This window comes from Nerophis ophidion, linkage group LG14 (genome assembly GCF_033978795.1).
Source record: "Nerophis ophidion isolate RoL-2023_Sa linkage group LG14, RoL_Noph_v1.0, whole genome shotgun sequence".
NCBI classification, from domain to species: domain Eukaryota; kingdom Metazoa; phylum Chordata; class Actinopteri; order Syngnathiformes; family Syngnathidae; genus Nerophis; species Nerophis ophidion.
Window position 1 is genome coordinate 49,952,192 of NC_084624.1, and position 18,173 is coordinate 49,970,364.

At 42.9% G+C, this 18,173-nt stretch overlaps 1 protein-coding gene across 1 annotated transcript; it reads left to right on the forward strand.

Moving 5' to 3' along the window:
* Positions 1-28: 28 nt before the first annotated feature.
* Positions 29-16,131, forward strand: LOC133568805 (kelch-like protein 10). Its single transcript, XM_061920953.1, has 5 exons — positions 29-188; positions 268-751; positions 14,814-15,425; positions 15,496-15,645; positions 15,732-16,131. The coding sequence occupies exons 1-5, from the start codon at positions 37-39 to the stop codon at positions 16,089-16,091; spliced, it is 1,758 nt and encodes a 585-aa protein (XP_061776937.1). The 5' UTR covers positions 29-36; the 3' UTR covers positions 16,092-16,131.
* Positions 16,132-18,173: the final 2,042 nt, after the last annotated feature.

Sequence of the window (18,173 nt, forward strand, 5' to 3'; positions counted from 1 at the left end):
GGAGCCAAAATAATTAAGAAATGGCAAACATTCAAAATGAGTTACAATGGTAAAGCTGCATACAAGTCTGGTTCTGTGTTCAACGACCTACGCCGAACACGAGAACTTAGCGATGCAGTCATTGTAGTGGACAAAGTTGAATTTCAAATCCATAAAATTATCCTTTGCAACTGCAGTCCGTACTTTGGGTGAGTAGATTCACTTGAACGAATTGAATACTATTGAATAAAAACACATTGAATATTTTTTTGTGTCACTGATGTTTAGAGAACTTTTTCTGCGGTGGTCAAACCCAGACCAGAGGGTTTACATCATCCATGGTCCAACACCTCCCTTAATGCAGCTTCTCATTGACTTTGCATACACCGGCTCTGTGCCAGTGACAGAGGACAACGTAAAGGACTTGTTGGTAGCGGCCGATAAGTTTAACATGACGGCCATTGTTCAAACCTGCTGCGCGTTTCTAACAGAGCAGCTCTGCTCAGAGAACTGCATCGGCATCTGGCAGTTCACAAAGAACTGCTACACCCCGGAGCTGCAGGTTGCGGCCTACCAATACATCCTATACCACTTCGAGGAGGTTGCGAACTCTGATGAGTTGTGGCAACTCTCTATTCAGGACTTGTGTGAAATCCTCGACAGGGACGACTTGATAGTGAAAAAGGAAAGCACCGTCTATGAAGCCATCCTCCACTGGATCGCACACGCTCCGGGAGAGCGTAGCGGAAACTTTACAGTGCTCCTGGAGAAAGTAAGTCACCATCAACTTTGGTCTAACTGTAGAACAGGACAGGATTCATCAGTGAATGTTTTCGGTCCTCACACAGTAAAGCATAGTATAAATAACCAGAAAAGCTCTAAGATAGCACAGACCCCCCAGGCCCGACTTACCGTTAGTGAAAAAAAAACCCGTCCTGAATTCAAACATGTATCCAGATCGCTTTCTTTCCGTTCCCATTTCTGATATCTTTTGAAAGTTCAATCAAAATGTGACCATACCAGTAGTACAAAAGTAATATGTGACATCTATCAAAGGGAAACTGCACTTTTAAAAAAAAATATTGCGTAGAGATCCATCCATCCATCCATTTTCTACCGCTTATTCCCTTTCGGGGTCGCGGGGGGCGCTGGCGCCTATCTCAGCTACAATCGGGCAGAAGGCGGGGTACACCCTGGACAAGTCGCCACCTCATCGCAGGGCCAACACAGATAGACAGACAACATTCACACTCACATTCACACACTAGGGATGTCAGATAATATTGGACATCTCTAATTGTAATAATCGATAAATGCTTTAAAATGTAATATCGACAATTATCGGCATCGGTTTCAAAGTTATCGGTATCGGTTTCAAAAAGTACATAGCGCCAATTAACCTTAAAGAGGAACATTATCACCAGACCTATGTAAGCGTCAATAAATACTTTGATGTTGCAGAAAAAAAACATATCTTTTTTTAACCGTTTTCCAAACTCTAAATGGGTTAATTTTGGCGAATTAAATGCCTTTCTGTTTATGGCTCTTGTTGCGATGACGTCAGTATGTGACGTTGCCTAGGTAAGAAAGCCGCCATTTTCATTTTCAACGCATTACAAACATCGGGTCTCAGCTCTGTTATTTTCCGTTTTTTTTACTATTTTTTGGAACCCTGGAGACATCATGCCTCGTCGGTGTGTTGTCGGAGGGTGTAACAACACTAACGGAGCGATTCAAGTTGCACCACTGGCCCGAAGATGCGGAAGTGGCAAGAAATCTGCCACCAGACCCCCATTGAATGTGCAGGAGTGTCTGCACATTTTACCGGCGATGACAGACATGGCACAGAGATGTATGGATAACCTGCAGATGCATTTGCAATGATAAAGTCAACAAAATCACAAAGGGGAGTTTTGTTGATGTTGGTGACTTATGTGCTAATCAGACATATTTGGTCGCGGCGTGACTGCCAGCTAATCGATGCTAACATGCTACGCTAATTGATGCTAACATGCTATTTACCGGCGGTGCTAAGGCAGACATGGCACAGAGATGTATGGATAACCTGCAGATGCATTTGCAACAATAAAGTCAACGAAATCACAAAGGGGAGTTTTGTTGATGTTGTTGACTTATGTGCTAATCAGACATATTTGGTCGCGGCGTGACTGCCAGCTAATTGATGCTATCATGCTACGCTAATCGATGCTAACATGCTATTTACCGGCGGTGCTAAGGCAGACATGGCACAGAGATGTATGGATAACCTGCAGATGCATTTGCAATGATAAAGTCAACGAAATCACAAAGGTGAGTTTTGTCGATGTTGGTGACTTATGTGCTAATCAGACATATTTGGTCGCGGCGTGACTGCCATCTAATCCATGCTAACATGCTACGCTAATTGATGCTAACATGCTATTTACCGGCGGTGCTAAGGCAGACATGGCACAGAGATGTATGGAAAACCTGCAGATGCATTTGCAACGATAAAGTCAACGAAATCACAAAGGGGAGTTTTGTTGATGTTGTTGACTTATGTGCTAATCAGACATATTTGGTCGCGGCGTGACTGCCAGCTAATCGATGCTAACATGCTATTTACCGGCGGTGCTAAGGCAGACAGGGCACAGAGATGTATGGAAAACCTGCAGATGCATTTGCAACAATAAAGTCAACTAAATCACAAAGGTGAGTTTTGTCGATGTTGGTGACTTATGTGCTAATCAGACATATTTGGTCGCGGTGTGACTGCCAGCTAATCGATGCTAACATGCTACGCTAATCGATGCTAACATGCTATTTACCGGCGGTGCTAAGGCAGACATGGCACAGAGATGTATGGAAAACCTGCAGATGCATTTGCAACGATAAAGTCAACGAAATCACAAAGGGGAGTTTTGTTGATGTTGGTGACTTATGTGCTAATCAGACATATTTGGTCGCGGCGTGACTGCCAGCTAATCCATGCTAACATGCTACGCTAATTGATGCTAACATGCTATTTACCGGCGGTGCTAAGGCAGACATGGCACAGAGATGTATGGATAACCTGCAGATGCATTTGCAACGATAAAGTCAACGAAATCACAAAGGGGAGTTTTGTTGATGTTGTTGATTTATGTGCTAATCAGACATATTTGGTCGCGGCGTCACTGCCAGCTAATCGATGCTAACATGCTATTTAGGCTAACTATGTACATTTGAAACTATATTACGTTCCCTTCCACACACATTTACTGCGAAAAAAACACTTACCAATTGACGGATTTAAGTTGCTCCAGTGTCACAAGATGCGAAAGTCCTGATCGTTTGGTCCGCACATTTTACCGGCGATGCTAACGCTATGGCTATGAATAGCGTCAATAGCTTCAGTTTCTTCTTCAATACTTTCATACTCCAACCATCCGTTTCAATACACGCGTAATCTGTTGAATCGCTTAAGCCCCTAAAATCCGAGTCTGAATCCGAGCTAATGTCGCTATATCTTGCTGTGCTATTCGCCATTGTTTGTTTACTTTGGCAGCACTGTGTGACGTCACAGGAAAATGGACAGTGTCTTGGCAGAGAGCGGAAAAAAGGTACTTTAAAGTTTTTTTTCCGTTAAAATTTTGAAAAAAACTTCAAAAAATACAACAAGCCACTGGGAACTGATTTTTATTGTTTTTAACCCTTTTAAAGGCACTGCCTTTGCGTGAAATTTCCTTCATCCACATTTTATTAACCATCACAACATGGTAGCCTACGTATTGGTTTAATCTCTGTTTAAACAGGAACAGTATAGGATATACTTTATTTATTGCACAACGGGAAAAGTATATGGTTGCAGTGCGGATACAAAAAGTCCACAAATATCAGCAACAGATAGCTCTTTTTGCCAAAACTGCTCATTTCGACAGACCACCCGGAGTAGCAAATACACACAGTTTTAACTTACAGTCCGTTCAGCTTGCTGATGGCATTCTATAACGTCGAAAATAAAATGTGTCCTCTTAACTTTCTCCTGGGTGTTCACATATCACAATGTAAAACGCGTTAAATCCACACCTGTTTTACACTTCCTCATTTCCCAATGAAAAGCTTCTGATTGGCCCACCTTCATTACTAAGCCTCACCCTTTGTGGTATTGTACGCTATTAAAGAACTCTGAAGTGGAGGAGTTCAAGTACCTAGGAGTCTTGTTCACGAGTGAGGGAAGAGTGGATCGTGAGATCAACAGGCGGATCGGTGCGGCGTCTTCAGTAATGCGGACGTTGCACCGGTCCGTTGTGGTGAAGAAGGAGCTGAGCCGGAAGGCAAAGCTCTCAATTTACCGGTCGATCTACGTTCCCATCCTCACCTATGGTCATGAGCTTTGGGTCATGACCGAAAGGATAAGATCACGGGTACAAGCGGCCGAAATTAGTTTCCTCCGCCGGGTGGTGGGGCTCTCCCTTAGAGATAGGGTGAGAAGCTCTGCCATCCGGGAGGAACTCAAAGTAAAGCCGCTGCTCCTCCACATCGAGAGGAGCCAGATGAGGTGGTTCGGGCATCTGGTCAGGATGCCACCCGAACGCCTCCCTAGGGAGGTGTTTAGGGCACGTCCAACCGGTAGGAGGCCACGGGGAAGACCCAGGACACGTTGGGAAGACTATGTCTCCCGGCTGGCCTGGGAACGCCTCGGGATCCCCCGGGAAGAGCTAGACGAAGTGGCTGGAGATAGGGAAGTCTGGGCTTCCCTGCTTAGGCTGCTGCCCCCGCGACCCGACCTCGGATAAGCGGAGGATGATGGATGGATGGATGGATAAAGAACTCTGATTGGATATATTCCGAACTTGTACACTGTGGCAAATGCAAGAAACAGAACGTTGTCTCTTCAAGGTCTTTATTGTCGACTGCCAACATGAGAATAGAACACAACACAACATGCACTTTTTATGTGTTCTCCCAAAACACAAAACCACACCCCTTGGTCCTAGTGCCCGCCACAACACCCATTTACAAGACAAAATTAAATATGATTGCATTTTGTTTCTGACAACTTTTTGTCCCGTTTTCAATTCGTCGACACTGGTTTACTAAAGGCTGAGGGCACTGCGTGTTGTAGCGTGTCCCCTTTTCAGCGGATTTCTCCGCTACTGCGGATAATTTTGGCAACTTGCAGTATATGCATTTTGTGAGTATAATAGAATGAACTTTCTCAACTTCAAACATTGTGATTTGAGGGCCAAAACATTTCTGTGGCCTAGGGGTTGGAGCAGGGGTCACCAAGGTAGCCCGTAAGGACCAGATGAGTCGCCCGCTGGCCTGTTCTAAAAATAGCTCAAATAGCAGCACTTACCAGTGAGCTGCCTCTATTTTTAAAATTGTATTTATTTACTAGCAAGCTGGTCTCGCTTTGCTCGACATTTTTAATTCCAAGAGGGACAAAACTCAAATAGAATTTGAAAATCCCCAAAAATATTTTAAAGACTTGGTCTTCACTTGTTTAAATAAATTCCTTTATTTTTTTTTACTTTGCTTCTTATAACTTTCAGAAAGACAATTTTAGAGAAAAAATACAACCTTAAAAATTATTTTAGGATTTTTAAACACGTAACTTTTTACCTTTTAAATTCCTTCCTCTTCTTTCCTGACAATCAATTTTCAAGTATTTTTTTAAATTATTATTGTAAAGAATAATAAATACATTTTCATTTAATTCTTCATTTTAGCTTCTGTTTTTTCGACGAAGAATATTTGTAAATATTTCTTCAAACTTATTATGATTAAAATTCAAAAAAAATATTCTGGCAAATCTAGAAAATCTGTAAAATTAAATTTAAATCTTATTTCAAAGTCTTTCGAATTTCTTTAAAACATTTTGTTCTGGAAAATCTAGACGAAATAATGATTTGTCTTTGTTAGAAATATAGCTTGGTCCAAGTTGTTATGTATTATAAGAAAGTGCAGATTGGATTTTTACCTATTTAAAACATGACATCAAAATTCTAAAATTAATCTTAATCAGGAAAAATTACTAATGATGTTCCATAAATTATTTTTGTATTTTTTTCAAAAAGATTCGAATTAGCTAGTTTTTGTATTATTTTTTTAAGGTGAATTTTGAACTTGAAAGAGTCGAAATTGAAGATAAACTCTGTTTATCTTCAATTTCGTTTATGTAATTTTTATATTTTATTATTGTAAAGAATAATAAATAAATTTTAATTTAATTCTTCATTTTAGCTTCTGTTTTTTCAATGAAGAATATTTGTGAAATATTTCTTCAAACTTATTATGATTAAAATTCAAAAAAAATATTCTGGCAAATCTAGAAAATCTGTAGAATGAAATTTAAATCTTATTTTAAAGTCTTTTGAATTTCTTTTAAAATTTTTGTTCTGGAAAATCTAGAAGAAATAATGATTTGTCTTTGTTAGAAATATAGCTTGGTCCAAGTTGTTATATATTATAAGAAAGTGCAGATTGGATTTTAACCTATTTAAAACATGTCATCAAAATTCTAAAATTAATCTTAATCAGGAAAAATTACTAATGATGTTCCATAAATTATTTTTGTATTTTTTTCAAAAATATTCGAATTAGCTATTTATTGTATTCATTTTTTTCAGGTGAATTTTGAACTTTAAAGACTCGAAATTTAAGCTAAAACTATGTTTCAAATTTTTACAAATTTTTTTGTGTGTTTTGTCCTCTTTTAAACCGTTCAATTAACTGTTTTTTCATCATTTATTCTCTACAAAAAACCTTCCGTAAAAGGAAAAAAAAAGTATGACGGAATGACAGACAGAAATACCCTTTTTTTTTTTATAGATATAGATTTATTTAATAAAGGTAAATTGAGCAAATTGGCTATTTCAGGCAATTTATTTAAGTGTGTATCAAACTGGTAGCCCTTCGCATTAATCAGTACCCAAGAAGTAGCTCTTGGTTTCAAAAAGGTTGGTGACCCCTGAGATCGCTAGGTTGTGAGTTCAAACCCTGGCCGAGTCATACCAAAGGCTATAAAAACGGGACCCATTACCTCCCTGCTTGGCACTCAGCATCAAGGGTTGGAATTGGGGGTTAAATATCCAAAAACGATTCCCGGGCGTGGCCACCGCTGCTGCTCACTGCTCCCCTCACCTCCCAGGGGGTGAACAAGGGGATGGGTCAAATGCAGAGGACACATTTCACCACACCTAGTGTGTGTGTGACTATCATTGGTACTTTAACTTAACTTGAAGGGCCTCTGCCCCTTCTTGCCCCTCTCTTCATAGAGCTGACCCCGACAATTAGTAAATAAAACACAAAATAGTGCTTGCAAAACGGTAATGAGTGTTGATTAATCACATTCCGTGTACTAAATACATATATTTGCATTGTCTCCTCCCAGAATTGTAGGCGTTTTGATGATCAACGTATATTTTTCATGTTAATGAAGACAGAAGGCAGCACGGTGAAACAGGGGTTAGTGCGTCTGCCTCACAATACGAAGGTCCTGAGTAGTCCTGAGTTCAATCCCGGGCTCGGGATCTTTCTGTGTGGAGTTTGCATGTTCTCCCCGTGACTGCGTGGGTTCCCTCCGGGTGCTCCGGCTTCCTCCCACCTTCAAAAACATGCACCTGGGGATAGGTTGATTGGCAACACTAAAATTGTGTGAGTGTGAATGTTGTCTGTCTATTCGCGACTTGTCCAGGGTGTACGCCGCCTTCCGCCCGAATGCAGCTGAGATAGACTCCAGCAACCCCCCCCGCGCGACCCCAATAGGGACAAGCGGTAGAAAATGTATGTATGGAAGAAGACAGAGAGGCAAAATGGATTGCACGCTCTTTTCTGTCCACTTTGCACACGTTTAGTAGATCAGCTTTGCGTGTGCAATCAAGTTTGCACGTGTCAATCCGGACCTATGTGTCCAACTCCGACCTGGAGAAGAGGATTGCACTTTGTCAGGTTTCTACCTACACACCTGTTCAACTTGGGTGCCACACCTGAAGACTAAGCTGCTGCTGGTAGTTCTTAACCACAATAGGGGTAGAGGCAATCTCTGAGGGGGGAAACTAAAAAAAGAAGTTAAAATAAAGTGTCAATTCAACCATGGGGGTGATATAGCTCGGTTGGTAGAGTGGCCGTGCCAGCAACTTGAGGGTTGCAGGTTCGATTCCCGCTTCTGCCATCCGAGTCACTGCCGTTGTGTCCTTGGGCAAGACACTTTACCCACCTGCGCCCAGTGCCACCCACACTGGTTTAAATGTAACTTAAATATTGGGTTTCACTATGTAAAGCGCATTGAGTCACTAGAGAAAAGCGCTATATAAATACAATTCACTTCACAACCATCACACCATTTATATTAACTTCATGGCCTAATTCTTAAACTGAATTTAAAGGCCTACTGAAACCCACTACTAGCGACCACGCAGTCTGATAGTTTATATATCAATGATGAAATATTAACATTGCAACACATGCCAATACGCTTAACTTACTAAAGTGCAATTTTAAATTTCGCGCCAAAAAATCCTGCTGAAAACATCTCGGTATGATGACGCCTGCGCGTGACGTCACGGATTGTAGAGGACTATTCTTGTGCCAGCATCGTGCCCAGCTATTAAGTCGTCTGTATTCATCGCAAAATTCCACAGTATTCTGGACATCTGTGTTGGTTAATCTTTTGCAATTTGTTCAATGAACAATGGAGACGTCAAAGAAGAAAGCTGTAGGTGGGAAGCGGTGTATTGCGGCCGGCTCTAGCAACACAAACACAGCCGGTGTTTCATTGTTTACATTCCCGAAAGATGACAGTCAAGCTTTACTATGGAACAGAGATGTCAAGCGAACACGGTTGGATTGGACCACACACACAAAGTGTATTATGTATAATGCAGCGATCATTTCGAAAAATAAATAACATTTTACCACTCTGTATTCTGAAGGCGATCTATGTCGTGTGCTACTCCAGCATCAATATCAGCAGCGTCCTCATGACTGTCACCGTCAGGTTCTTGTTGTGGTTGGGCCTGGCTGATTGGTCCTGCCACCCCCATGGCTGCCACGGCGCCTCTCACAGCATCTTCCCTATCTGAATTGCTCCCACTGCCCTCTAGTCCTTTTTTTTTTATTTTATTTTTTTTCTAGTCCTTCACTCTCGCTTTCCTCATCCACAAATCTTTCATCCTCGCTCAAATTAATGGGGAAATTGTCGCTTTCTCGGTCCGAATCGCTCTCGCTGCTGGTGGCCGTGATTGTAAACAATGTTCAGATGTGAGGAGCTCCACAACCCGTGACGTCACGCGCACATCGTCTGCTACTTCCGGTACAGGCAAGGCTTTTTTATTAGCGACCAAAAGTTGCGAACTTTATCGTGGATGTTCTCTACTAAATCCTTTCAGCAAAAATATGGCAATATCGCGAAATGATCAAGTATGACACATAGAATGGACCTGCTATCCCCGTTTAAATAAGAAAATCTCATTTCAGTAGGCCTTTAACCTTCAGTAGGACTTCACACACAATATTTACAAAATTGAAAGATACAGCAGTCTAATGATTAATACAAAAATCAAGAATTCTGCCTCAACGTTTCTGCATTCTCCACACATTCTCATACATTGCAAAAAGTCAGTGTTCAAAAACAAGAAAAAAAAATACAAAAATTAGGGGTATTTTATTTGAACTAAGTAAAATTATCCGACAATAGAACAAGAAAATTTGGCTTGTCAAGACTTTCCAAAACAAGTAAAATTAGCTAACCTCAATGAACCCATAAACACCTTAAAATAAGTACATTCTCGCGAATAAAAAGTGCACTTTTCCTGGTAGAAAAAAAAAGAGATCTTTTTTTGCTTAATATGTTGAAAAATATTCTTAAATTAAGTAAATGCTAGTGCCATTATCTTGACATTAATGATAAGCGCTCGGCATCATCTTTTTTTTTTACATGTCTGAAGTAAGAAATTATTACTTTAAAAAAGTAGTTTTAATGACACAGCTTTGCAACACTTAATGTTTGTAGAAACAGTCTCCATGCCTATGTGCTTGATTTTATACACCGGGCCAAGTGATTAGGACACCTGATTCTCATCATTTGGATGGGTGGAAATACTTTTGGCAATATCGTGTATGTCCCCATTACTGGAGGAATACTATACAGAAACACGTTTACGAACTAATGGGCATTGTACAAAATGGGTTATTTTCCGGCGCATTTAAAAAAGAAAAATCAATAAACTTGCAGCAGCAAAAAACATATTAAACGTGGAAAAAATATATATATATAATATATCTGAACTCACAGTTGATCGCAAGGACAGCTGAGCTAGCTTCCGGGGTTGGCCGACATCGTCTTACAAGATGCAATTTTTCTTTAAATATCCTTCTTGAAAATGGCCTTGCAAATATATATTCCATTCCGTTTTATTGAGGCGGTCTGTCATAACATTTTTAGCATTCAATCAGACATTATTGTGTGGATTTCTATTAGTATTCCTAAAAAAAAGATATACCGGCCCCCAGACACATTTTTTTCTCTAAATGTGGCCCCCGAATCAAAATAATTGCCCAGGCCTGATTTACGTGGACAAGTTGAAAAAAACTTATTCGGGTGTTACCATTTTGTGGTCAATTGTACTGAATATGTACTGTACTGCAAAAACTGAAATCTAAGTAAGATTAAATATCTCAAATAAGGGTGATATTTGCTTATTTTTTGTCTGATAAGATCATTCTTCTCACTAAGCAGATTTTATGTTAGTGTTTTACTTGTTTTAAGGGTTTTGGTCCAAAATTATCTCAGTAAGATATTAAAGCTAGTTGCTGAGATGTTATGACCTATATTGCCTAAAACATGCTTGAAACTATTTTTCTCCAAGTGTCCAAAACAGACCCAGCAATGGTGCACAGGAAGGCGGGGAAGAAGAGGGGGAAAAGGCGGCCAAAATGTTCAAAAGTCCCAATTGTGTCCAAAATACCTCCCCGGGTTCCAGTCCCATAAGTCCCGCCGCCGGGCCGCACAAGTCCCGGGATACAAAAAATGTCCATAACACACTCAGCCGAGTCCCACGGGGAGGGAGGATAAAAGTTGGAAAAGTCGGCAAAAGTCCCGAAAATGTTCAAAATGCCTACCCAGGTTCGAGTCCCGCATGGTCTTAAGACTTGTGGCACACGTACCCGGGTGGGATTTTTTAACCTTTTTCCGGATTTTTCTCACATTTCTTCCTGCCTTCCCGTGGGACTTTGCTAGGCGCGTTTTGGACTTTTTAGGGCATCCCGGCCGGGGGCGGAACTTGTGGGGCTCGAACCTGGGTAGGCATTTTGAACATTTTTGGGACTTTTGCTGACTTTTCCAACTTTCATTCCCCCTCCCCGTGGGACTCGCCTGGGTGTGTTATGGACACTTCGGGCATCCCGGGACTTGTGCAGGCATACATAAGATTTTATGTTAGTGTTTTACTTGTTTTAAGGGTTTTGGTGCTAAATTATCTCAGTAAAATATTACAGCTTGTTGCTGAGATGTTATGACCTATATTGCGTAAAACATGCTTGAAACTATTTTTCTCCAAGTGTCCAAAACACACCCAGCAATGGTGCACAGGAAGGCGGGGAAGAAGAGGGGAAAAGGTGTCCAAGAGTCCCAATTGTGTCCAAAATACCTCTCGGGGTTCCAGTCCCATAAGTCCCGCCGCCGGGCCGCGCAAGTCCCGGGATGCCCAAAATGTCCATAAGACACTCAGCCGAGTCCCACGGGGAGGGAGGATAAAAGTTGGAAAAGTCGTCAAAAGTCCCGAAAATGTTCAAAATACCTACCCAGGTTCGAGTCCCGCATGGTCTTAAGACTTGTGGCACATGTACCCGGGTGGGATTTTTTAACCTTTTTCCGGATTTTTCTCACATTTCTTCCTGCCTTCCCGTGGGACTTTGCTAGGCGCGTTTTGGACTTTTTTAGGGCATCCCGGATGGGGGCGGAACTTGTGGGACTCAAACCTGGGTAGGTATTTTTAACATTTTTGGGACTTTTGCTGACTTTTCCAACTTTCATTCCCCCTCCCTGTGGGACTCGCCTGGGTGTGTTATGGACACTTCGGGCATCCCGGGACTTGTGCAGGCATACATAAGATTTTATGTTAGAGTGTTTTACTTGTTTTAAGGGTTTTGGTCCTAAATGATCTCAGTAAAATATTACAGCTTGTTGCTGAGATGTTATGACCTATATTGCGTAAAACATGCTTGAAACGATTTTTCTCCAAGTGTCCAAAACACACCCAGCAATGGAAGGCGGGGAAGAAGAGGGGGAAAAGGTGGCCAAAATGTCCAAAAGTCCCAATTGTGTCCAAAATACCTCCCCGGGTTCCAGTCCCATAAGTCCCGCCGCCGGGCCGCGCAAGTCCCGGGATGCCCAAAATGTCCTTAAGACACTCAGCCGAGTCCCACGGGGAGGGAGGATAAAAGTTGGAAAAGTCGGCAAAAGTCCCGAATATGTTCAAAATACCTACCCAGGTTGGAGTCCCGCATGGTCTTAAGACTTGTGGCACACGTACCCGGGTGGGATTTTTTAACCTTTTTCCGGATTTTTCTCACATTTCTTCCTGCCTTCCTGTGGGACTTTGCTAGGCGCGTTTTGGACTTTTTAGGGCATCCCGGCCGGGGGCGGAACTTGTGGGACTCGAACCTGGGTAGGTATTTTGAACATTTTTGGGACTTTTGCTGACTTTTCCAACTTTCATTCCCCCTCCCCGTGGGACTCGGCGGGGTGTGTTATGGACACTTCGGGCATCCCGGGACTTGTGCGGGCATACATAAGATTTTATGTTAGAGTGTTTTACTTGTTTTAAGGGTTTTGGTCCTAAATGATCTCAGTAAGATATTACAGTTTGTTGCTGAGATTTGATGACCTATATTGTGTAAAACATGCTTGAAACTAGAATATCAACTGTTGCACAGCTGTGTCATCAACACTCACAAGTATAAAACTACTTTTTTTAAAGTAATCATTTCTTATTTCAAGAATGTAAAACAAAAAATCATGACTTTGACACAATTGTGTCTCATATTAAAACAGATGACAGCCAAATGGACTTTTGCTGTCTTCATTTTCATTGAAACAATAGAAAATACGTACTTGTATAGTAGTGCAGTTGTTATTTGTGAGAAAATACTTATTTTAAGCTATTTATGGGTCCAATGTGGTTAGCTAATAGGGCTGCGAATCTTTGAGTGTACCACGATTCGATTCAATATCCATTCTTGGGGTCACGATTCGATCCAAAAACCATTTTTACCCGATTCAAAAGGGTTCTCTGTTCATTCAAAACATAGATTTCAGCAGGATCCACCCCAGTCTGCTGAAATGCAAGCAGAGTAGAAGATTTTTGGAAAAACTTTTATAATTGTAAAGGACAATATTTTATCAACTGATTGCAATAATGTAAATATGTTTTAACTATTAAACGAAGCAAAATGGACACAGTGTGTTGTCAAGCTTATGAGATGCGATGCAAGTGTAAGCCACTGTGACACTATTCTTTTTTTTTTTTTTTATAAATGTCTAATGATAATGTCAATGAGGGATTTTTAATCACTGCTATGCTGAAATTATAACTAATGTTGATACTGTTGTTGATAATATTCATTTTTATTTCACGGATCGGTGCGGCGTCTTCAGTAATGCGGACGTTGTACCGATCCGTTGTGGTGAAGAAGGAGCTGAGCCGGAAGGCAAAGCTCTCAATTTACCGGTCCATCTACGTTCCCATCCTCACCTATGGTCATGAGCTTTGGGTCATGACCGAAAGGACAAGATCACGGGTACAAGCGGCCGAAATGAGTTTGGGTCTCTCCCTTAGAGATAGGGTGAGAAGCTCTGCCATCCGGGGGGAGCTCAAAGTAAAGCTGCTGTTCCTCCTCATCGAGAGGAGCAAGATGAGGTGGTCTGGGCATCTGGTCAGGATGCCACCTGAACGCCTCCCAACCGGTAGGAGGCCACGGGGAAGACCCAGGACACGTTGGGAAGACTACGTCTCCCGGCTGGCCTGGGAACGCCTCTGGATCCCCCTGGAAGAGCTAGACAAAGTGGCTGGGGAGAGGGAAGTCTGGGCTTCCTTGCTTAGGCTGCTGCCCCCGCCACCCGACCTCGGATGAGTGGAGGAAGAAGATGGATGGATGGATGGATACTTTTGGTTTGTTCCGTGTCGAGTTTGTGTCTTCTCTCAATTGCTCTGTTTATTGCTGTTCTGAGTGTTGCTGGCTCAGGTTCGGTTTTGGAATTGGATTGCATTGTTATGGTATTGCTGTGTATTGTTTTGTGAATTGTGAATTATATTTTATATAGCGCTTTTCTCTAGTGACTCAAAGCGCTTTACATAGTGAAACCCAATATCTAAGTTACATTTAAACCAGTGTGGGTGGCACTGGGAGCAGGTGGGTAAAGTGTCTTGCCCAAGGACACAACGGCAGTGACTAGGATGGCGGAAGCGGGAATTGAACCTGCAACCCTCAAGTTGCTGGCACGGCCACTCTACCAACCGAGCTATGTTGGGTTGATTTAAAAAAAAAAAGAAAAAAAATCTTGAGAATCGATTCTGAATCACACAACGTGAGATTCAAATTCGAATCAATTTTTTTCCACACACCCCTAATAGCTAATTTTACTTGTTTTGGAAAGTCTTGACAGGCCAAATTTTCTTGTTCTATTGGCAGATAACTTTGCTTGGTTCAAGTAAAACACCCCTATTTTTGGATTTATTTTTCTTGTTTTTGAACACTGACTTTTTGCAGTGCGCTTACTGTCAAACCAACAGCAAGGATCACGTGAACTCCTAAACCTAGGTAACGATGACTCCAACTGACTTTGACAATCTCTTCCTGCCACTATGCAGGTGCGTCTGGCTCTGATGAGCCAGGAGTTCATAACCATCAACGTGTTGACCAATCAGCTGGTGCAGAACTGCGGCAAATGCTTGGACATGGTGGCCTTTGCCACACGAATGATGCGACACATGACCACGATGTCTGTGTCCGGATATTGCAACCTCCTCGCCCGCCCTCGCCTCCCCTCTGCCATCCTGCTGGCGATCGGAGGCTGGAGTGACGCGAATCCGATACACCACATTGAGACGTACGACGTGCACGCCAACTGTTGGGACTACCTTGTAGAGAGTATGCAGCAACCCCGCGCTTACTGCGGCGCCGCCTTTCTCAATGACTGCATCTACTGTGTCGGTGGCTTCGGCGGCGCCGTACATTACAACACCGTCAGCTGCTTCGACCTGAACACACGCACATGGAGGGAAGTGGCGCCCATGCACTTCCATCGCTGCTATGTGAGCGTGACCGTGGTCAATGGACGCATCTACGCATTAGGAGGCTATGACGGACGTGCGAGACTAAGAGCTGCTGAATACTACCGACCTGAAACCAACCAGTGGACTCTTGTTGCGAACATGCACGAAAAGAGGAGTAATGCCGGCTGCACAACCCTAAACAACAAGGTGGACTAAACCAAAAACGGTCTTGCTGAGATACTTCAATCACCACTCATCCTCCTTTTTTTGGTTCCAGATATACATTTGCGGTGGTTTTAATGGAAACGAGTTCTTACAAACAGCCGAGTGTTACAGCCCGGAGACCAATGAGTGGACAATGATAACACCAATGGGCAGCCGCCGCAGTGGCATCGGAGTTGTTGGGTTTGCTGACTATATTTACGCAGTAAGTAGCGATATCTCTGACTGTGCTAGTTCCACCTCGTTTTAAACTTTATTTTCCAAATCCTGCTTTTTTTTTCTCTCATGAAGGTTGGCGGTTATGATGGTGATGTACGTCTGGCCAGCGCTGAGGCTTATAACCCCCGAACCAATAGCTGGATGGTACTGCCCCCCATGCAATGCCCCAGAAGTAACTTTGGCATTGAAGTTGTTGGGGATCGCCTCTTTGTCGCTGGGGGTTACAATGGCGTCTCCACAATCAACCACGTCGAGTACTACGACCTATCAACTGGTCTGTGGTCTTCGGCCAGTGACATGGGGATCTCCCGCAACGCTTTGACCTGCTGTGTGATCACTGGATTTCGCAATGTAAGCCAGTACGCTATGCTTCGGGACAATTTACCAGTGCTCTTCTTGGAAGATGATTTGAACACAGAAGATTTTATGTAAACAGTGTAAAAGTGAAAAACAGCAAATAAAATCTGTACAAAAGGTGTAATCAATCATATAGTTTGGTGTGCTTGTATTTTTCTTTAGCACTTTGCAAACTGCTCTGAATTTCTGACCGATATTTGACTGAGGGAGCTTTTGAATTAACCTCGACTGCCATTGGCCGAATGGCAGTCGACTCTCTTGACTTTTTGACAGTCCACCAAAGGGCACAGACAGACTTCTAGTAAATGTTGCTGCAACCAACCACAAAGTTAACCACTTTACTATTGATGAACAACCAAGCAATAAGTGCAACGGATTACATTTTTTTGTGAACAGAATATCTAGTTATTGAGTTAAATGAGGGGGCTTCACTGTGGCAGCGGGGTTAGTGCATCTGCCTCACAATACGAAGGTCCTGAGTAGTCCTGGGTTCAATCCCGGGCTCGGAATCTTTCTGTGTGGAGTTTGCATGTCCTCCCCGTGACTGCGTGGGTTCCCTCCGGGTACTCCGGCTTCCTCCCACTTCCAAAGACATGCACCTGGGGATAGGTTGATTGGCAACACTAAAATGGCCCTAGTGTGTGAATGTGAGTGTGAATGTTGTCTGTCTATCTGTGTTGGCCCTGCGATGAGGTGGCGACTTGTCCAGGGTGTACGCCGCCTTCCGCCCGATTGTAGTTGAGATAGGCACCAGCGCCCCCAAAGAAAATGGATGGATGGATGGAGTTAAATGAGCTTTGTTAAAATTTTACACTGCTGACGTTCTCATAATAGAGGCCGATTTTTACAGGGTTGCCCAAAAGCGCATTTTTCATCTTACAAAGATATGTCTCCTTTGTGGAGGGAGTCCGGTCCGATCCGGTGGCCATGTACTGCTCGCCTGTGTATCGGCTGGGGACATCTCTGCGCTGCTGATCAGCCTCCGCTTGGGATGGTTTCCTGCTGGCTCCGCTGTGAACGGGACTCTCGCTGCTGTGTTGGATCCGCTTTGGACTGGACTCTCGCGACTGTGTTAGATCCATAACGGATTGATCTTTCACAGTATCATGTTCTCATAGTCATCATTCTCACCGACGTCCCACTGGGTGTGAGTTTTCCTTGCCCTTATGTGGGCCTACCGAGGATGTCGTAGTGGTTTGTGCAGCCCTTTGAGACACTAGTGATTTAGGGCTATATAAGTAAACATTGATTGATTGATTGATTGATATCTGTTGTGTGATGCCAATGTATATGGTGTGAAACATAGGGACATAGAAATTATTTTAAGAAATGTGCAATACATTTAACAGGGACCCCTCTGAATTTTTTTTTGTAAATATTACACTAATCACTATCGGCGCCAAACTTGTAATTCTCTTCCAAAACACTAAGGGGCAGTGTTTCCAGAAGCAACTGCATGACTAGTGCATTTTCTTCCTGTGAAGTGACGACATCGACATCTGTGTCTACACTGGATTTAAGCATTCACAATCATCAGATTACTTTTAATGGATGTTTTACTTATAAACCAGAGGAAAATACCTTCGTGAAGATGGACTGTGCAACTTCTGAACGAGTACCGACAAAGGACGTTATTATTATTTGCAAAGCCATTCGACAGTTTGGAACATGGACTAGAGCGCTATCATGTAAAAAAAAACAGTTCAACAACTATTTTAGATGAACCTGTTGAGCCTGTTGCCAAAGTACCAGAGCCCATCCTCCCACTGAACTGTGTGGTTGGAGTGGTCATCTGAGAGGTAAGGAACGCTAACTGCTGCTCAATTGAGATGGCACTACAGCCGGAGCTACAGCCAGCCTGACGTCAGGATACCACCCGGAGGCAAACGGCCAGACAGAACGCCTCAATCATCAACTGGAAACCGGCAACCGATGCCTCTTGTCCCAGAACCTAACAACGTGGAGTTCCCACCTGGTCTGGGTGGAATACGCCCATAGCTCCTTGCCCAACTCAGCCACTGGCTTCTTCCCCTTCAAGTGTGTCTACGGCTACCAACCGCCAGTGTTCCCAGACTCAGAACCAGAGGTTTCCATTCCCCCCCCCCACGCCCTGGTGTGCCGATGCCGTCGCATCTGGCTCGCGGCCCGACTAATGCT